This window comes from Cucurbita moschata, unplaced genomic scaffold (assembly GCF_002738365.1).
Source record: "Cucurbita moschata cultivar Rifu unplaced genomic scaffold, Cmos_1.0 Cmo_Scf00032, whole genome shotgun sequence".
NCBI lineage: Eukaryota > Viridiplantae > Streptophyta > Magnoliopsida > Cucurbitales > Cucurbitaceae > Cucurbita > Cucurbita moschata.
The window spans coordinates 1961867-1982598 of NW_019268548.1; the positions used below are offsets into that span (position 1 = coordinate 1961867).

Genomic DNA, 20732 nt, shown 5'->3' on the forward strand with positions numbered 1-20732 from the left:
TTTTTTTTTTTTTTTTTTGTTGCCAAAATTGGTTCCTCTAATCCTAGTTATGCCTCGAAATAATATCTCATGAATACACGGAAGAAAACCTCCTCTTCCAAACACAAATTGTGAAATTCCATAATGAATACTTGTGGAAAATCATAATGAGACCAAAGTTATGGATGTTCAATTCATTGAAATGACCTTGCTGGTTCCTCAGATCAAGGCTTCAGAGCAATAGCCAGGCCTAGCTTGGGAGATGAATCGATAGCTTTCGGGTCGTACTCAGCTGACAGGGTTACCAGAGATTTAGGCCTCCATTCTCGCTGGTAAAGCATAGCAGCTTTTCCTTTGTCGGAGAAACGTGTTTTTATAAGCGTTACTGGATCCAGGACATGAGAACTTCCGATGGTAAAGGAGTTTTCTAAGGTGGAGAACCTGTGGGTCATTTCGGCAGCTACCATAGTCTCATTAAGGGGATCCAATGAATGAATATAAGATGCCTTCAGAGCCCGTCCTCTGTCGGTTCTGCATCAACATCAATAAAATTTTAGTTCAACACTAAAAAACAAGATAGAAATAGGGAAATGAAATCAAATTCATATCGACTTCATTTGGAGTAAGAACACCTATATGAGCTGCAAGAATTAACTAGTTTGTTCACGTGCTAGGAGCCACAATTAGTGATTAAGTAGAACTTACAGTATAAGAGCCGCAGAAAAGTCTGGCTTATTCAAGCTGATTCCAGCATTGTACTTTGTGAATGAAGCAGAAGTAGTATCAAATCCCACATCACCACCTAAACTAAAATTCTTACTACCTATTGCAGCTGAAAATTCCAAAAGTGGACTGGGGTGGAGACCAATACTGGAATCAATGGCTGCATGAGGATGGAAGTACTGAAGATCCAGCTGCAATATGCAGTACATAAATAAAGTCATTAGCATGAAATTCCTGTTAGTATTCCGTTTACAGTTAATAAATCAGATAACTCCAAGTACAGAGATCATATGCAGGATTCCCACAATTCCAAGGTCTAACATTAAAAAAAGCTGCAAACATTTTGACAGAGCAGCTATACCCCAGGTAATGTAGGATATGATACTCTGAATCAAGCTTTTCTAACATGTCCAATGATGTTTGAAAGTGAAAAAAAAAATAACAGCATATCACACTAAATGGATTTTTGCTAGACTGATGTGTAAATGGAGCATGTCAATGATCAGCGAGTACCAGGGACTCAAGACACCAATACTGGACTTCATTACACCAGGAATACATTGAATGAAGGGCATTTTCTTCATCTACATACGTTACTGGAGATTGTCCGACTGATTTTCAATTATCTCAAATTCGAACATCAACAGTCCTGATTTTTTTCTTCTGATGAAAAAAAAAGTATCCATACAATTCACGAACCTTGCCAGACTTATGGTCAGGTATTCTGAAGCTAAACGTGGCCTTGGTAGTTGGTAAGATATCAGTCACGGTCACTTTTGTAGAAACCTGAAAAATGTTAAGTTCAGTAAAATCTTGTTGCCTTTGGCTTTGAACATAACGACTATTTTTCTTGAACAGTATATATAGAAAATTTAGCAACTTGAAAAGGCCTCCTAAAAACCGTAGCATAAGTGTATATCTAGAGCTCATAAAAAGTTAGAAAGTAGTCAGAAGGACAAGTTGTTCGTCATTACATTTGAATAAGTATCAATTTTCACATCCACGGTTGTCTTTCCACTCTTGTACAGAGAACTGATATCACCAATAAAAATTTGATCCCGCTTCAATCCTGTAGCAGTTAGTCCCTGCATTATGTAATTCAGTTTGGGAAGATTAGATCAAATAGCCTTGTAGAGTTTGTCAAAGAAAAGTTAAAATTGCATTTAGATAGAAAACCAAATCTTGTCGTCATGCAAAGATATTATATTCCTTGGCATTTTTGGATGAATACTAATGAAAAGAAAACAGCAAATATTACATTGTGATCCCCTTGGCTAGTGTAAAGGTTCTAAAAGGTTAAATTGAAACAAAAGAAAACAAAATAAATATGGAAGAACGAGAACAGATAGGCTAGTGACCTACTTAGGAATGAAGTTCTGTCTAAATATTCAATAGCTATGTTATTTGCTGGATTTAGTTCTAAACAAAGAAACACGGGAAAAACGTAGTCTGAGGTGCGCAAAGGGCTAGAGCAATTTTGTGAGAAAAAATTATCAGTAAAGCGGCTCATGCCACAATCAACTAATATTTCTTACATAAGTTGCCAGAAGACAACAGGAAAAGGATGACTTGAAGGCTTATACAGAACACCAGAACAGTGGTGGTGCATGGATATAGATATATAATGAAACCACTGACCATGAAACAAATATACGGTGTTTTCCATGCCTGATTTATGGAGATAAAACTCTGATAAGACACTTATAGAATTGGAGTTAATGCCTAGGAAACATGTTAAATTGATTTCTATACATTTCAGATACATCGATGAAATCGGGAAACTGCTATCAGTTGCAAATTCACAAAAAAAGAGACAGTCAATCAAAATAAAGATATTTCAGTATGAAAGTTTTGAAGTTATGAAACATATCAATATCATTGAAAGAGTTAAACTGCTGGATACCACATTTAAAGAATGGGAATATATGGGTAAAAATAGGGAAGACCATCAATCACGAGAAAAAGAAATAAATTTGAACCAATAATACCATTCCATTGGAGTTCGGTAGTGATAGGGTAAACTTGTGATCGAAGTTGTAATCTTTAGTCAAGAGGTCTGCAAGGTCACCATCATAGTGAAAGTAAGATTTGGAATTTACAACTATGAGTTAGACCATCACACAAGGATCCATGTCTCACATCAAATAGAATTACAGCATATATTTAAGACACTTTTTAAAACACTATTAAGAACAATTTTCATTGAGAAAAACGAAAGAATATTTGGGTACAAATGGGGAAATCATTTATTGGTGTCATGACTCATGCGAGATATTACAAACCACCAAAACATCTTCTTTGTGAATAGTATGAAAGGATATTAAATGTCATTGAAACAAACCCTTTATAAAAAATAAAAAAAAAAAAAAGGAAAGAAACAAGACACTTCTTTAGAAAAAAATTAGTAGAAATAGAAACTGGTTAACATAAGCCTCTCAGATGCACAAGGAAAAATATCTAAGGTATGTACCTCTGGCCTTTTTGCCGATATCTGAAAATGGTGCTGGAGGACTGCCCATGATTCCACGAAATGGTCAAAGTCTTTAAGTTCCTGGATAAAGGTGTAGTTTTATACCATAGTTAGGCCAAGCATAGATATCAAGGAAGAAAAACGGACAAATACTGTGTCAGTCAATATTGATATAGCAGAATAAATATTCAAAAAAAGAAAAAAGGAAATCGACGAAATCAGGTTCAAATTTCCATCTATGTACGACCTCCTTAAGAAAATCAAAGAAATCACATTGAAGTGAAAAGATGAGAATGAGATACTGGTAGATATAAATGTGTATCAGGTTTATTATAAACTTATAACAATTACAAATGTTACACTTCCATTTTATAATTTCCTTTCCAAGTTGTCTTCTTAGAGTAAAACAACAAGGCTAAATTCCTGTAAGCTCGTGCACAAAGCATTAACCTTCTATACTAGCAACGTAAGGAAGCAACAAGCTGAGGAATAAAAGAAAGACCCAAGGTCTCACATCGCTTTCACCATCCATCAATGAATAACTTTGGATACAGGACACGAGAGAAGCTCTCCGAGCCTATTCCGTGTCAGAACATTTTTGTGGAAGCATCCCTAACAAACCCAACAGAACGCAAATTCAAGCAATGGGCATCAGAAAGTGACCTTTGGCCCTTGGGTGATCAGCATGTTTCTTATATGGCTTTTCTTACTTTCATTCAAATGTCCCATGAAGTGGCATTTTACAAAGTAACAACGAAATTCCCCAGCATGTTTTCTCCCGTAAATTAAGATATTTGAAGTGATGTAATTATTCTTCTCGGAAGGCAATATGACTATAGCATCTTTCAACTTCTACGAGAAGGAAAATCTAAGAATCGAGGTACAATCAATAGTCTAAACTCTGTATTTCAAAGCATTCAATAGATAAAATGTCGTCTGAAACCTTCGAGTCCTTATCATCTCACATAGGCCACTTCGATTTCCAGGACATTGTTGACAAACTAAGGTCCCCCCCTACCATGCAGAAAGGGAAATGAAATCTCCATTTCGATGTAACGAATCAGCGGTTCTATGCTAAACGACGTTTATCGCTAAATTGAGATCAAACGGTTTGTCAGGATAATAAAAACAAAATAAACGAAAAGGCAGGCTGAAGATCAAACAAAGCGAGGATTACCTTTACCTAAGAAGAAAGAAATGATGCAATACGCAAGCTAAACGTCATGCTTAAGAAAAAGATTAACAATTAGGTCGCTAAAGGGCCATTGATTTCCCAGTATAATCATGTAAACTCGAATCAGCTAAGCCGGTAGAGGATTTGAACACCAATATATCGGAAAACAGTAAAGAAAATGACATACCCGCTGCGAATTAATCCAAAGGGTTTCGAAGCAGGAATCGCCGACAAGCCCCGAGTCCTGAAAGCCCTAGAGGAATGATGATATCACCACACTGTATCGAGCGATGGGCAACGAGGAGGATGCCAGGTTGGCGCGCGTCCAGGTGAATGCTGCGTCAATTTGAGTACTGATTGCATCGCCACTATAATGCCACGTTGCACCCATTTACGTCTTGATTGGTTGATGTGAAACGCAAGTGCTGAATTGGCATTTTTTAATTTGTCTGTGTTGTAATATGCGTCACCGACCGGTTACGTTACCTGTTATGCAACTTATGATACTGGCTAAGCGGCTCGGCTATTAGCCAAGTTAAGTTTCTTCTTTCTTAAACCACACGAGGGAAGTAGTGATTTACATCGCCACTATTTAGGTTTCAATTTTATAAAATATAGAATTAATATTTTTACAAAAAAAGATGAAGGTATTTTCAAAATATTATAATTTTTAGAAAATTAAAATAATATTTTAAAAATGGAATAAATTACGTATTTTTTCAATTAAAACCACAAATTTTATATATATTAAAAATCAAAACAATATGAATTAGACGTATTGAATGAATAATAATAATAATCCAATAAATAAAGTCATTTTCTCAACTTGCACATAAGCATCCAAAAATAGTAATTAACTTCCTCCTATAACAAACTCATTTTGTTAATTTATTATACTTTTCTGAAATAAAAATAATAAATACAATAGAAATAATAAACTAATAATTGCATTCTTTCATTATTCATGGACATTATTCACCAATAAATAAAAACATTGTTGAAAATTGAAAAATCAAATTCCTTATATCCCCACCATTGCCTTCAAATTCTCATCCAACCAAATCAAATGGGTTTTCTACTTCTTCCTCGTAGCCAAACTATTGGATTGAATTGAATCAAATCGAATCGAATCGCATCATCAACCAAAGGAACGGTCGATAATGAATCCCAAATCGGAGATCCTTTTGAAAAACCAAAAAAATATCAAAGAGACTCCATTAATTGAAAAGCTTACTCGATATTCACGACGAAATCAAGGAGAAACTATAAGCTGCTTAGAGCTACTCCCACGGCAGTATCGAAGCTCAAGCGAAACCTGGCGCTCGATCCTAAGCTGGCGATAGAAATTCGCTATAAAAGCCTCCGCTCGCTTGTCCACATCGTCTTCAGAAGCATAGCTTGGCGTCCTTTGTAGTCCTCTTCGAGATGAAGAATTCGAGTGTTCAGACGACTCTATAATATCCTCTTTACAGACCTTCAACCCCGGGCTTTCATTGAAGCTAAGCCGGAGGTTTCTCGACGAAGTCCTCCCCAACATCGCCGCCAAACGCCAGCTTTGGATGTTGAACTTCATCACAAATTTCAGCTTCTCCACCGCCTTCCTCAGCCGACCCAGCAAGCTAGTCGCCGCCATTTTCGATTCTCTTCCTCTTGTGCTCTCCGATCTATTTGACTTTTTGTGTTCCTTCCTTAGCTGTTGTTGTTGCTGTAGACTGACCGTTAAAATGATGGATAGCGTGGAGGTATTTATAATGGTATTAGCCGGCAAGAACGTTGTGGATATTGGTGAGAAGCTTCGGTATCAACTTGAGAAACAAGAGAAAGTAATGCGTGTGGGATTCGTAGACCGTGGAAAGTCTGAAGTTTGACCCAGTCTTAATTTAATTTGATTTGTTTAATTAGCTTTTTGGCTTCCATGATTACGTGAGGTAATTACTTAAAAAAGATTCATTTTCTGATTGTTTTAATTAGGATTATAAGAAACTTCTTTACACCTTCCTAATTAATGGGAGATTAACTTAGTAATTATTTTATTTTTACTTTATCCCATTTGCTTAGTTTGAACCATAAACACTAGTAAATTCTAATAGGAATGCATGGTCTTATTATGATGTCCGTGAAAGTGACGTGGAACCTACCGTTTCTATAGTTTCCGACCACGACAAAAGCCTCAATCATCTAAAGAGCAATCTTTGCCGTTTTTTGATGTGATGCAATGCATTTGTTGCTTTCTTCTTCCCACCATATTTTTCAGCAGATAATCTTGACCTTCCCGGGCAATACGACCGACCGCCCTTTTAACGGTTCCATGTCTCATATTCATTATATATTACGTCAACTTATTACTAGTTTGAATTAGTCAACATATACGTAATCGTTAACATTTGAAATATATATTAATTATAAAATATATCTTAGATATTCGTCCGTTAATATTTTTTCTTTATAATTTGATTAATAGTATATTTTGTTTTATTCTTAAAATTTAATTAGTTTATATTTTTTATATTTGTAAGTATTAGTTGGTAGCTTGTATCATATTTAAACATTGTTAATATCAATGAAAATTGAACATTCGATCCAATTTTATTTTTCATTCTTAACTCTGTATTGTTTTCTAGTAATAATATTTTTAGATCTATTCACACATTTGAGTGGTAGATGTTGTGTCGTAGCTTTCAAGTTTTTTTTTTTTTTTTTGTTTCTTTTTCTCATCTTCACAAATTATGATGAATTTCTCCTAGCTTTCATATCGACTTAGCAACAACAATCCTTTACATTAATATCATATTGTCCACTTTGAATATAAGCTCTCATGCCTCTATTTTTTATTTTTCCAAAATATCTCGTACTAATAGAGACAGTATTCCTTATTTATAAACTCGTGATCTCCCCATCATTATCAAGATGTACACCTTCAAAGTCAAGAATCACCTGAAGAAAATTATTTATTTTGACAAAATCATTTATTAAAAATAAGTGAAATCCACGCGTTGAAAAGTAAAGAGAGTTATGATGATAAAATAGGGTAACATTACTATACCTTAAAGAACATCATTAAAAAAAATAAAAATATGCAATGTGTTTGTAAAGGAAAAATGAAGCATCGTCTTGGCAAGGTGACAGTTGTCTTTATTACGACTTGAAAAGGTCCGTAGAAAATAGAAATCATATTCTATTTTTATTCTTCGTTTTTTAATCACTTATTTTCAACATAAAGGTGGAAATAAATAATATCTTTATGTTATAAGCTTTGATTTATTTATTTTATATTTTTTAAAATTGGGCATAAAAATACAAAAATCCATGAAAGGCTCATCTAATGACAAAGGATTGAAACCATATTCATTTAACCTTTCTACTAAAGACAAATCTGAACTAATTATATTTCCATCAATTCTATTATATATGCTTTACCATTTCCAGATGTAATACGAAAAACCCATTATCTATACACTTCTCCAATGGCGGCTGCCGATTCCTCGCCGGAATTCATATTCCGGTCAAAGCTCCCGGACCTCACCATCCCCAACCACCTTCCCTTGCATACATATTGCTTCGAAAGAATCTCCAAATTCAAACACAATCCATGTCTAATCAATGCTGCCACCGGTGACATTTACACGTACGGTGAAGTCCACGTAACGGCCCGCCGAGTAGCCGCCGGCTTTCATAAGCTCGGCATCGGAAAAGGGGACGTCATCATGCTCCTTCTCCAAAACACTCCACAATTCGTTTTCGCTTTCCTCGGCGCTTCCTTTGCGTGCGCCATCGCCACCATGGCGAACCCGTTCTTCACGCCAGCGGAGATTGCGAAGCAAGCGGCGTCGTCCGGCGCTAAGCTGATCATAACCCAAGCCGCGTTCGCGGAAAAAGTGAAAAAGCTGCCTCAGGAAAACCAGGGGATTTTGAAAGTGATATTCATCGACTCTCCACCGGAGGGTGGATGTCATTTTACGTCGTTGACTGATGAGGCAAAAGAGGAGGAAATGGCGGATGTGAAATTCAGCCCGGACGACGTCGTTGCGTTGCCATATTCGTCTGGCACGACAGGCCTCCCAAAAGGAGTTATGCTGACTCATAAGGGATTAGTGACCAGCGTGGCTCAACAAGTGGACGGCGAAAATCCACACTTCCATATCCGAAGTAACGACGTCGTTCTGTGTGTGCTTCCTTTGTTTCACATCTACTCATTGAGCTCGATCGTGATGACGTCGTTGCGAGTGGGAGCTGCGATTTTAATCGTCCAGAAATTCGACATTAATTCCCTTGTGGCATTGGTTCCCAAATATAGGGTCACCATTGCTACCGTTGTACCTCCTATTGTACTCGCAATGGTCAAGAGTCCGGTTGTAGACCATTCCGACATGTCGTCCATACGGATCGTGTTGTCGGGAGCCGCACCGCTGGGGAAGAATCTTGAAGATGCCTTTAGAGCCAAGCTTCCCCATGCCATTCTCGCCCAAGTAAATAACTAATACCATCCATTCTAGTTCTATGCAAAACTGTCAATTTCATCGTTACAAAATGAAGTTTTAAAATAATTATAGGGATACGGAATGACTGAGTCAGGATCAGTGTTAACAATGTCATTAGCACTTGCAAGGGAGAAATTCGCAATCAAGTCGGGAGCTTGTGGGACATTAATGAGAAATGCAGAGATGAAGATTGTAAACCCCGAAAATGGAGTTTCTCTTTCAAGGAATCAACCCGGAGAGATTTATGTTAGAAGTCCTCAAATGATGAAAGGTATGCGATACATTATTCTTGTGAAATTCATACCTTAACTCACGCGATTAAGATTGATTTCTAATAATTTCAACGACTATATATATATATATATATATTTTTTTTTTTAATATTCATTAATAAAAATATTAATTAGACTAGAAATGAGTGTAATCAAGGGGTTTATAATGTATATGACACAAAGGAGGTAGTGGCAGGTGATGTAAGTAATTAATGCCGCCTAACCATTCCACAAGAAAAAACGTTACTTATTAATACCGCTCAGCCAACGACGTCATTTCATTTGTTTGGATTTGGAAGCGTCAATATGGGCCCACCTCGCAGTCATTGGGCCTAATGGGCTCATTGTAATGACCAGACCAAGCCCGATAAAATCGAGAGAGCCCATTACATTAGTGTGTTCTGTTTCACCGTCTGAGTTTTGATTGGCTGAACTCAACACGAACCAGGGTACCTCAACGACGAAGAGGCCACGAAGGGTATGATCGACGAAAGCGGATGGCTGCACACCGGCGACATGGGTTTAGTTGACGACGACGATGAGCTCTTCATCGTCGATCGTCTCAAGGAACTGATCAAATACAAAGGCTTCCAGGTAGCGCCGGCGGAGTTGGAAGGCCTGCTCATTTCCAACGTCCACATTGTCGACGTTGCGGTTATACCGTATGTCAGCATTCTCGATTCTGCTCCTTCACCCTCAAACTTCTCGGTTTAATTACTCTCTACTTTTTTTAATTCAGTATGAAAGATGAAGTAGCTGGAGAGGTTCCTGTTGCGTTCATTGTCCGGTCAGATGGTTCCAACATCACCGAGGATGAAATTAAGCAATACATCTCCAAACAGGTGAAGTCTCCAATTTTGGCCTTAATTTCAAGTTTTTAAGTTTGATATCTTATTAGCTTTTACCCATTGATGGAGATTTTAGCGTCGATTTCACCGAATAATTAGGTAACCTTGCGTTTATGATATAACTCCTCGTAGGCCCCTGCTCTTTCGTTTCCCTTCCTATTTGGCTATAATTCCTGAACCTTTAATGTCTATGCCTACCTTAAAAAAAAAAAAAAGAGTTAACGTCTATTTGATCAATACCCTTTCAAAAATTCTAATAGCGTTCAACTTTTAATATTGTGATTTGGGTTCAAGTTGGTAGGGGAGGGAACAAAACATTCTTTAAATGAGTGTGGAAACCTTTTCTCACTAGAAGATTGAAAGGGAAAACTAAAAAGATAATATCTATTAGCGGTGGGCTTGAGCCATTACAAATAGTATTAGAGTTAGACACTGGGCGGTGTGCCGAGGATGCTAGGCCTACAAGGGAGGTTGATTGTGAGATCCCAAATCGGTTGGAGAGGGGAATGAAACTTTCCTTTCGAGGGTGTGGAAACCTCTTTCCAGTAGACACGTTTTAAAACCTTGAGGGGAAACTCGAAAGGAAAAGTTCAAAAAAAGGATAATATCTGCTAGCCGTGAGTTTGAGCCATTACAAATGGTATAGAGTCAGTCACCAGACAATGTGCAGCGAGGATGCTGGTCCCCAAAAGGGGTAGATTGTAAAATCTCACATCGGTTGGAGAGGGAAATGTTTCTTATAAGGGTGTAGAAACCTCTCTTCGGTAGAGATGTTTTAAAACCTTGAGTGGAAGCCATTACATATCACAAGGCTTAGACATTTATAGAAAACCTAAGAGATTTTTTATGTTTATAAGTTCAAAAGCCTAATAAAGCCTAACTTAATAGTTTAATCTTAATTGAAATCTCGGAGATGTGATACATGGATTGTAACTATTGAGGACGTGGGATGCAGGTTGTGTTTTATAAGAGGATTAATCGCGTCTTCTTCGTGGATTCCATCCCTAAAAGTCCTTCTGGAAAAATCTTGCGGAGACAACTTAGAGCTCTGCTCCCTGCCAGTATTCCAAACTAGACACCAAACTCTACAACCCCAAATAATTCAAATCTCTCTCTTTCTTTCCATTGCGTGTATGTAAAATAGAGAGAAGGATCTTCTTTGTGGATTATGTTTATATAAAGTTCTGTTCTCGGAGAGTTTTGTCTCTAACTTTATCGTTTAGCCTTTTGAATCAATATTGAATTAGCCCCTGGTTGGCCTAATACCAAACCTGTTGTATCAAACTTTTATTGATTTTTGTCGTCTAACTCGAATATATTTCAACTAGTTAAGTTATACCTCCTTAACCAATAACGAAAAAACATCTTATCGAACTAATAAAAAAATTATTATTAAGATATGCACCCATATGAAAATTCTGATGAATAAACAAAATATAGAGCCTCACTGATTGTACTGTAAAACACAAGATCTCCACATCATATAGCACAAGACCCTGCGCGTAGTGACAGATAAGAGTGCATCTCCTTTTCCAGAACATTGTTCAATGTTTAAGGTCCACTGCTAGTCACACCGTAGAGGACCAAATATAAGAAGTCGATCCATTTCAAGGGTTAATAAAATAAATTGAATTCCCATATATATATATTACTGAAATACAAAAATTTAATAACCACGCACGTAAAAAGATGGATATCTTCGGTTGGTGTGTAAAGTGATTGTCCAAAACGAGTAAAAGGCAACCTAACTTTCATCCCAGGAACTCGTTTTGCAGTGCCGCCAATGCAGCAAAGTACTAAAAAAGAATAGGCTTGTATGGTGATTTATAAAGCTGCCTAGCTTTGATTTTGGAGTGGAAGCACTTCACTTCTTTGGATCACCGTGGCCAAAATCCTCTCGTTCTCTGATTGCCCAAATGGAAATGGTGCATCAGGTTGCAATATTATTGCGCCCCATCATATCAGAACACAGTACTACTGTGAGTAATCGGTATTTACATCTCAAACAAGTTAATGCTCTTGTTCAATTTTCTTTTCTTACCATGTCACACTCACCCACCCACCCTCTTCGTTGGTTTGATAGAAACCCAAGTGTTGAAGGAGCCATCAAAGAGAGGGTCACCACAAGCTTAAAGACACAATTGAGAAGAACTTCAGATAAAACTCTATCACACTTTGGTTCGTAATCGTGATGGTGGGATGTGCCCACCGCCTATTCCGTTCTTCTCTCCAATTAACGTGGGATCTCACAATCCACTCCCTTCGGGCCTAGCGTCCTCGTTGATACTCTTTTCCTTTTGTTACTAATGTGGGACCCCAATCCATTTCTTTTAGGGTCCAATGTCCTTGCTGGCACACCGCCTCGTGTCTAAAGTTGACACAACTTTATCCTTCCTAATATGTGGACGATAAAGTGTAATAGTTTCCTTTTTTAGGTGCCATCCAGGAGAGGTAGAAATGATGGTCTCTGTTCCCATCTTACTGTATGCATAAATGGCTTTGGTGCTTCATTTATGATGGCTTTTCCGTTCAGGGAATTTTTGTGAGAGCTAGATTTACATAAACTGAGCTGAGTGGTGAAAACTCAGCATCCAAAAGCCGATGTGTCGATTTCTGATGTCAGTTCGTGTTGCCTTTTTTGTCTGCCACAGTTGAACTCCCGATACCTTTTTCCCCCACCATGGCTTTTGTCATTCCCTGCTTTGCTTTCCTTCTTTTCGCCTCAGTTCGCGTCCGAACAAATAAAAGTGAAAAGAAAAAGAAGAAAAAGTGACTCAACCACGACCTGCTCATTGGTTGCTCCATAAAATGATGATTCTGAAACTGAACATGGCTGGCCTTATCATCCATCTTTTCTTTCTATACTTTCACAGGCGTTATATCTTCTCTTTTTGCCTTTTTCCACCCAACAGGTGCGCCTATTCTACATCTGAATCTTGATTTTGAAGATCTTATTCGGTCGATTTGTTACATTGAATTGATTTTGAATGATACTCTAATTAGACTGCTCACCGACTAACAATCAAGCAATTAGCCTTTTCATTTTTGTGGTTGTGGTTGGAATGATGGATATTGCAATCGTGACACGTTGTTTAGGTGTAATTTTGAGATAAGATGTGTAAGAATGAGCTCCACAGGTTGAAACAGGGTCTGAGAAAAGTGGTGTGTGTTTGAAAGCACAAAGCAAAGCACATGGAAGAGATAAATAGATAGATGGGGGAAGTACTTTTTAGGGGAGAACACGGGGGAAAATCACTCCTTGCATGGGCCATGCAGGCGCAGAAATGGGTTGAGTTGCAAGCAGCAGGAATATTATAATTAGATGTGCTTTCCTTGTTTCAAACAAAAAGCGCATCATTTTGCTTTTAATGCCGCCAAACCATCCAATCCACTCACTTTCGTTAATGGATCCCAATTGTAAGTTACAGCCTCAGGAGGTCGGAGAAAGTGGTAGCATGTGTTAGGGGAAGAGCGTTTAGATGGGGGGCCCTATTTCTACTGCTCTTAAGAGAATCCTAACAACATTGGGACAACCATGGAAAAGAAATGGTTGGGATTAAACTTTGATATGACACTTCATAATCAAGTCAGTCCTAAGCTTTTGAATTTTCAACATCCATAGTTCCAAACAGCAAAAAAAGGTAATTTGCAGGCGCCCTCTATGTAAAAGAGAAAAGAGGGAGAGAGTTTTAGATGAAATTAGCAAATTACCGACTAGTGAGTCTTGTGTGTGTATTTGTAAACCTCTTTTTCGATCATTAAAACAAAGCCAACAAGCACGAACATGTCCACCACCCTTTTCTCTCAGTTCCCTTTGTTAATGCCTATCCTAGAATGAGAAACAGAATTAGGGAGAGGGTCCGCCCACTTCATTCCTGTCTACATATGATCTCAACTTTGCACTTTTCCCATGTGAAGATCCCTTCAATTCCTCTCCCTTTTTCTATGCACACATAATTTCTCAGATTAAATGTGCTTTCTACTGGTTGATTAGTAAACTAATGGAATAACTCTTAACAGTCCGAGGTCACCACCAGTAGATATTGTCCGCTTTGGCGCGTTACATATCATCATCAGTTTCATAGTTTTAAAATACGTTTACTAGGGAGAGGTTTCCACATCTTTATAAGGAATATTTCGTTCCCCTCTTTAACCAATGTTGGATCTCATAATCCACCCCCTTAGGAGGCCAGCGTTTTCGGTGGCACACCGCCCAATGTCTAATTATGATACCATTTGTTATAGCTCGAGACCACCGCTAATAAATATTGTCCGCTTTAGTCCTTTACATATTTTCGTCAACCTCATAATTTTAAAACGCATCTATTAGGGAGAGGTTTTCACATCTTTATAAGAAATGTTTAGTTCCCCTCTCCAACCGTTTGGGATCTCACAATCTATCCCATTAGGGGCCTAGTGTCCTTGGTGACACACCGCCCATTGTCTAGCTCTGATACTATTTGTAAAAGTTCGAGGCCACTGCTAATTGATATGTCCTCTTTGACCCCTTACATATCATCGTCAGCCTCACAATTTTAAAACGCGTCTACTAGAGAGATGTTTTCACACTTTTATAAAAAATGTTTTGTCTCTCTCCAATCGACGTGAGATCTCAAATCTCACACCCATGTTCTCTCTTGGTTGGGTAGCCATTACTTTTTGAAAGAAAAAAGGGAATTCAGGTTTCATTGAAATTTTCCATTTAAAAACATCCAGGTACTGAAGATGGGCAAGTGAAATGAACTAGTAAGAAGCTTCATTACACTTTCTCCGAAAGAAAAGTTTCAAAGAGTAAGGATAGAGAAACCCCTATTCTTTTATGTCTATTATTAATCATCAAAACATAATACTGATCAGAAGGTGTCTAAAAATGAAATCTTTTAAGACGGAATTGAAAATGGTGACCCCGATCATTGTACTTCGACTCAGCCATTTTAATTCAGAAGAAAGGACTGATTCCATGTGTTTATTATCCGAACCCAATTAAGAGAGAAGAATGTACGAGGAAAAAGTACACAGATCATTTATAATTACACCATATCTTCTAATTTGATTTGTGTATAACTGTTGGCTTCTCAAGGTACAAGATCAAACAGATTTCAGTAACTCAGTTAGTGTACTGTGGAAGGGAATTAGTGTCCATTGCAGGCTGCAGACCAAACTGACGAGGTGTTAAACACAGCGGTCTCTGATTCAAAGACATCACCGCAGACACCGCCAAAGCTGCGAGATTATGATCCCCCAATCATCGTCTTAAAGCACATTTGTTTATTTATGGTTGTCGTTGATGGATCAAATTATTATATTAACAGTCCGAAATAACAGAATTGACTTAATTGCGTCAGGCATTCATTAGTTTATAGAATTTGAGTAAAACCCATGTGCTTGGTTCAGTTTTTTATTGAGAAATCATTGATATGGATGAAATGCTTTGAAAGTTTAGAGAGAGAAGTCATGTGAGATGTGAAGTAGAAAGGTGAAAAGATTAGCAGCCATTGGTGGCTAAGTTATCTTGTCTGGTAGTTGATGCACGAACTTTTGTGTCCTACGCCTCATTGCATCATTGACGAGATGGAAAGATCCCATAAACACTTTCAGACGATATGCCATCGATGTGTTGTTGTGTTGGGTCCGATCTCGGTCACTTTTTTAATAAATCAATTGAATATGTTATTGATATCATTATGGGTCAAATCACGGCTTGCCACATGGACAGAATACCTCAAAACATGTCTAAACTAAGTCCAAATGACACCAAAGTGAAAGGAAGTCACCATCTAAGTCATTTCCAACCTAACACAAAACATTGCGTCGAGTTGATCTGTCGTACTCGGTAGATTCTCGCTACTCATTAGATACAAACTCACAAGTAAAAAAATTCTTACATGTTTGAGAGCATCGCTGCACAAAAGTACAAATTCTCAATATAGTTCACATCGACACTTTGAATGAATCTAACTTTCATTGTTTCATATTTGAGATTTAAAAATTTTACAATTGGACAAATTCTTTTATTTTTAAATAATATTAATAAATTAAATTAGTTCATTTCCTTAAAAATAATCAATAATTTCATTTGTCCTTAAATGCTTAGTGGTTGCTAATCAATTCCAAAGTACAAATTTAATATGTTGCTAATTGGAAACGTACTTTATTAGCTCAATATTAAAGTTCTCTCTCTCTCTCTCTCTCTCTATATATATATATATATAGTCCACGTGGCACAATGTTAGCAGTGGGCATATATAATCAGTGGTTTAATAATTAATCAACACTGTGGGGCGGCGGGTTCAATGAACCATAGGACAAATATTTAGGTTTTTGAATAAAGATATGACTGAATTATTTGATAAAACAAAGGTGAGCAATGTGTAACGATGTGGCATGTCAGGTCTACTCAACTCAACATCATTTATCCTTTTTAATCATTTATTGCTTAAATTAGAATTTGACCATTTCATAATTTATTTTACCCTCAACCTATATTATATAGCTAGCTAGAGACCATACTTTTGGCTCTTAAACTATAATGCCATATAATTACTTAATAATCTTATTTTAGATTGGAAATGAATAATTAGTTAGGAATACATATAGATAACTATGAGTGCAGAGAATTGAGGATTAATGACATAAAATTAATTGAGCAGAAAAACGTTGTGGACACGATGATTATGATAATACTAAACACACAGAGATTGGTCTGTTTATTTATAACATTTTGGCGATACATGTGGGGGTAAGTGCAAAGGAAATGGCAGTAACCATTGTTTTGTTTTAAAATATTGGTTTATAAACCGACAACCAATTTGAGTGCTGCCATTACCGGAGCCGACAACCATTGGATCCTCACTGATTTTTTCCAACTCTTTTGTCTGCGTCTATGTCCAAACCCCATCCATTTTTAGTTGCACCAACAGTGAACCCTTTAATCTCATATAACCCATCACAAAGTCTTCATTTTTCTACAAAACCCACTTCTCATTTCCCCTTTTCCTTCAAACCCATCTCCTCAATTTTCGTTTTAACTCTTCTTCATGGAGTTTAAGCACCATCAGCAGCTCAACCTTGAGCTGGTTCTAGAGCCATCTTCGCCTTCCTCTTCAGCTCCTGTGAGTCCAAATTGCGAGGCCGCCAGGGTTTTCTCGTGTAACTATTGCAAGAGGAAGTTTTATAGCTCGCAGGCGTTGGGAGGTCACCAAAATGCTCATAAGCTGGAGAGGACGTTGGCGAAGAAGAGCAGGGAGATGAGGGCATACCGAGGAGACCATGAAAGCAATAATGTTATGATGAAGTCAAGCCATTTGTGGAAAGTTGAGACTCTAACAGCGCCATCACCTCTAGTAATTGATGGTGGGAGAGATCAGATAAGGGCTTTTCCAGCTGATCAAAATCTCCTTCTTCTTCATCATCATCATCAAGCTGATGATATTGGCCATCTTGACTTGTCTTTAAGGCTCTGAGTTTCTTTCTCATTTTTTAATTTTACGTATAAATTTGTGTAATGATTGAATCCCCACCAAAAGGAGCGAGTGATGGATTGAGAGAGTACTTTATGTTCCATTGGATTTGGTCGGTAAGTGGACAATATCATACCATATTGGAGATACGTGATTTCTAACAATTACATCTATAAATCGACAAATTAGTTTGCATCAGAGAGGTAAGGTTAATCAAAGACGACGGAGGGCTTCGATTGATGCTAAGTTTTCATTGCATGCATTATTATCAATAATACTCGATCATAGTTACTTAAATCAGGATGCATATATGTTTACTGTTATGGGATTCCATTTTCTGGTTAAAGAATGTTTGTTCATTAGATTAAGGGTTGAAAGGGACAAATTTTTAATGAAAGTTGGTTCTAATTTTGTCTCTGCTAATTCATATGCTTGGTAGCTTAATGTAATTAAAGCTAAAGAAAGCATTAATGTTAGTTCCTACTAAAATGCAAGACAATATCAAGTGAGGATCACCAAGTTGGATAGATTTATAGATATGTTTACCAAATGCATGGTTGTTGGATATAAATTTAAAGCTTCATACTTTATCAAACATTTAAAGAAAACAAACTTTTACATGGGCTGTTTACAAAACTTTATAAATCGCTAAAAAAAAAGTTACTTGTAACCGTCTAGTGACGAGTTCTGATACCACACTCCTAACAGATATTGCCCACTTTAGCTTGTTACATATCACCATCAGTCTCACAGTTTAAAAATGCGTCTATTAGGGAGAGGTTTCCACACCCTTACAAGGAGTACTTCATTCCTCTCTCCAACCGAGGTACGATCTCAAAATCCACCTTCCTTGTTGACCCAGCATCCTCACTACATACGGCTTGTTGTCTAGCTTTGATATGGTAAGGTATTTTCAATTCTACACATATATAAGCGTTTACGACTTTCCTTTTGGTGTCGATTCAAAATAAAGATGTTGATACCAAGATCTTTCCTGTTCGATAGTTAATAGTTACCGCTCCAATTTCTTTCGAGAAATAGTTTAAAATTTCTATTTTTGATCTCATTTAAAGTGAGAAGAGGAGGGGAAAGGCAAAGGCAAAAGGTGTTAAGTATCGATGTGTGGCATTGTAAATTGATTAGAAGAGAAAAGAATGTCTATTGTGAGCAAAGCACATAGCAACTCCAAATGAGAAGATCTTTCCCTTCAAGAGACTAACTTTTACGAAGCAAGAGCTTCCCAACTCCCCAAGCTCAAGAACTTCAACCCACAAAAAATAATTAAACAACTCATCCAATTGGAGCTAACAAAAATGCAGCCTTAGTTTACACGTAAATGAATAAGAATAGCAAGCGAGGGCCCCAAGTTCCTTGTTTAGACATACCTCACGCTGCTACCAACCCATTAATAACCCTATCTTCCCAACCTACATTTTCTCCAACCTTACCTTAATTTTCAACACTTCAATAATTCAATCCATCCTCCATCCCGACTTTCTAATCGTTTCGGTTTAATTCTCTCCGTTCTTCAAACCCACCTCGTGAACAATTACAAATCTTTCTAAAATATAATATTTCTGTAGCTAAATGAATAGGACACGTAATCATGAAAGAACACTCCACCATTCCCGGGCATGCATAAGGCTGTGTCGTCCTCAACATAAAAATAAATATTTAATGAAGAACATAGGGATGGCAACTAAAAGTTTCATATTTAGACTTCCCCGAAAAGTTTGAAATTGTTGTTAATGAATTAATAATAATGTTTCAACTCGTACATGTACTTCAAACAATTATTTAATCTCTAATTAGAAAATTGTTGTATACATAAATGCATGAAAAGAGTGCATTTTCCATGCCTTGCTTCCGTATGAACACAAACCCTTTAAGCAACTTTCATTTTCATGCATTCAAACTCATAATATATATAAACTCAGTATCATATAAGCCCAGTTGAGCTAGGGAAGAACTATCTATATTTGCTATGAACACGAGATTCTTAATAATTTTGTTCATTAATTATCTAATTATAAATATAGTTCGTCGTTGTTTATTAAAATGATTTGAGTTGTTATGTGGGTTCAACTCCTTTCGTAAATGGAAAAAAGTAATTGAAAGGGACTCCCAAAATAATACTATAGTTGAGATTTATTCACCTCCATGGCTCTATAAATATTTGAATTCCTTAAACCTCTAAACACCAACAAAACCAAGAACACATTACAAAGATTGTCTTATACTTCCCTTCATTACTTTTCATGGCAGCCCTCCACATTCTTGGCACCGAAACCGATATCTCGGAGGAGTTTTTGATAGCTCGAGTCATCGACCTCCATGGAAGCATCTCGAGGCTTGAAACCCTAAAGCCATGCAAGGAAGTGAACGGCCTCTTCACCAGCCTAGTGAAATTGTGCATTTTGCCTTGTTCAATAGATGTCTCTACATTGGCACCTCATTTACAAGCCATTCGTGAGAGCCTCATACTTTTATGTGGCCGAGCCGAGGGGTTACTCGAGTTAGAATTCTCGACCATGCTCGGAAAAATCCCGAAACCTCTCAACAATCTTACTCTATTTCCATATTATGGCAACTACATCAAATTAGCCCACCTTGAATACAAGATATTGATTGACAATGGAGTTGTGAATCCAAAAAAGGTAGCTTTTGTGGGGTCCGGTCCTCTTCCTCTAACTTCCATTATATTGGCCATGCAGCACATGAAGAACACGTATTTCGACAACTACGACGTCGATAGCATGGCAAATGAGGTGGCGGGAAAGATCGTGGCTTCGGACGGTGAGTTGGAGGGAAGAATGAAGTTTTGGACGAGGGATATTGTTGAGGTAGGAGAAGAGCTTGAGGGATACGATTGTGTGTTCTTGGCAGCTCTTGTGGGGTTGAACAAGGAAGATAAAGTGAAGATTTTAAGTCACTTGAGAAAGTATATGAAACAAGGTGGGGTTTTGGTTGTGAGAAGTGCTAAAGGAGGTCGAGCCTTTTTGTACCCCGTGGTTGAGGTCGCCGATATGGTTGGCTTTGACATTCTCTCGATTTTTCATCCCTCCGACGACGTCGTCAATTCCGTTCTCTTGGCTCGCAAGCCTATACTCCTATGATCCGTGGGTTATCATAGTTTATTACGTTCAGCTACGTTTGAAGTGATTCTATATCGTGTGTTTTTTTTATATTTATTTTCATGTTTTGATCTCGTGTCATGTACCAAGTATTATTTGAGTTTAATATAAATCAAATTGTGTTTACTTTATTATTTTGTTTTTGCATTTTAAGATCTCAAATATTAGATTCAAGATTACAATTTGTATTTTTT

General features: G+C 37.3%; 5 protein-coding genes across 9 annotated transcripts; 3 read left to right on the top strand and 2 right to left on the bottom strand.

Moving 5' to 3' along the window:
• On the bottom strand, nt 1–4687 carry LOC111430075 (mitochondrial outer membrane protein porin 4). 3 transcript variants are annotated; one of them, XM_023066215.1, is made up of 7 exons: nt 4534–4687; nt 3173–3253; nt 2691–2758; nt 1677–1787; nt 1402–1488; nt 685–893; nt 1–510 (listed from the first exon to the last, which is right to left on the bottom strand). In XM_023066215.1, the coding sequence occupies exons 2-7, from the start codon at nt 3219–3221 to the stop codon at nt 204–206; spliced, it is 831 nt and encodes a 276-aa protein (XP_022921983.1). In that variant the 5' UTR covers nt 3222–3253; nt 4534–4687; the 3' UTR covers nt 1–203. The 3 variants fall into 3 exon arrangements, with proteins under 3 accessions (XP_022921983.1, XP_022921985.1, XP_022921984.1); XM_023066217.1 differs by lacking the exon at nt 4534–4687 and adding an exon at nt 4350–4504; XM_023066216.1 differs by lacking the exon at nt 4534–4687 and adding an exon at nt 3687–4321.
• Nucleotides 4688–5277: 590 nt separating this feature from the next.
• Nucleotides 5278–6064, bottom strand: LOC111429947. The gene has a single exon (XM_023066036.1). It carries the CDS (start codon nt 5977–5979, stop codon nt 5599–5601), a length of 381 nt encoding a protein of 126 aa, XP_022921804.1. The 5' UTR covers nt 5980–6064; the 3' UTR covers nt 5278–5598.
• Nucleotides 6065–7785: 1721 nt separating this feature from the next.
• LOC111429639 (4-coumarate--CoA ligase 1-like) lies at nt 7786–15288 on the top strand. 3 transcript variants are annotated; one of them, XM_023065568.1, is made up of 5 exons: nt 7786–8812; nt 8897–9095; nt 9545–9758; nt 9836–9938; nt 15025–15288. In XM_023065568.1, exons 1-5 carry the CDS (start codon nt 7811–7813, stop codon nt 15118–15120), a joined length of 1614 nt encoding a protein of 537 aa, XP_022921336.1. In that variant the 5' UTR covers nt 7786–7810; the 3' UTR covers nt 15121–15288. The 3 variants fall into 3 exon arrangements, with proteins under 3 accessions (XP_022921336.1, XP_022921337.1, XP_022921335.1); XM_023065569.1 differs by lacking the exon at nt 15025–15288 and adding an exon at nt 11705–12164; XM_023065567.1 differs by lacking the exon at nt 15025–15288 and adding an exon at nt 10900–11139.
• A 1693-nt stretch (nt 15289–16981) lies between these two features.
• Nucleotides 16982–17407, top strand: LOC111429682 (zinc finger protein 7). The gene has a single exon (XM_023065622.1). It carries the CDS (start codon nt 16982–16984, stop codon nt 17405–17407), a length of 426 nt encoding a protein of 141 aa, XP_022921390.1.
• A 2213-nt stretch (nt 17408–19620) lies between these two features.
• Nucleotides 19621–20608, top strand: LOC111430119 (nicotianamine synthase-like). Its single transcript, XM_023066286.1, has one exon. The coding sequence runs from the start codon at nt 19663–19665 to the stop codon at nt 20518–20520; it is 858 nt and encodes a 285-aa protein (XP_022922054.1). The 5' UTR covers nt 19621–19662; the 3' UTR covers nt 20521–20608.
• The last annotated feature ends 124 nt before the right edge of the window (nt 20609–20732 follow it).

What these genes read in the sequence shown, in the direction of transcription:
- LOC111430075 (XM_023066215.1), bottom strand. Translation starts at nt 3,221, where the DNA reads ATGGGCAGTCCTCCAGCACCATTTTCAGATATCGGCAAAAAGGCCAGA. An exon ending in CTGACCATAAGTCTGGCAAG is followed by an intron (nt 894 to 1,401) that starts GTTCGTGAATTG and finishes TGCATATTGCAG; the next exon opens with CTGGATCTTCAGTACTTCCA. An exon ending in TTTTCTGCGGCTCTTATACT is followed by an intron (nt 511 to 684) that starts GTAAGTTCTACT and finishes ATGTTGATGCAG; the next exon opens with AACCGACAGAGGACGGGCTC.
- LOC111429947 (XM_023066036.1), bottom strand. Translation starts at nt 5,979, where the DNA reads ATGGCGGCGACTAGCTTGCTGGGTCGGCTGAGGAAGGCGGTGGAGAAG.
- LOC111429639 (XM_023065567.1), top strand. Translation starts at nt 7,811, where the DNA reads ATGGCGGCTGCCGATTCCTCGCCGGAATTCATATTCCGGTCAAAGCTC. An exon ending in CCCATGCCATTCTCGCCCAA is followed by an intron (nt 8,813 to 8,896) that starts GTAAATAACTAA and finishes AAATAATTATAG; the next exon opens with GGATACGGAATGACTGAGTC. An exon ending in GTCGACGTTGCGGTTATACC is followed by an intron (nt 9,759 to 9,835) that starts GTATGTCAGCAT and finishes TTTTTAATTCAG; the next exon opens with TATGAAAGATGAAGTAGCTG.
- LOC111429682 (XM_023065622.1), top strand. Translation starts at nt 16,982, where the DNA reads ATGGAGTTTAAGCACCATCAGCAGCTCAACCTTGAGCTGGTTCTAGAG.
- LOC111430119 (XM_023066286.1), top strand. Translation starts at nt 19,663, where the DNA reads ATGGCAGCCCTCCACATTCTTGGCACCGAAACCGATATCTCGGAGGAG.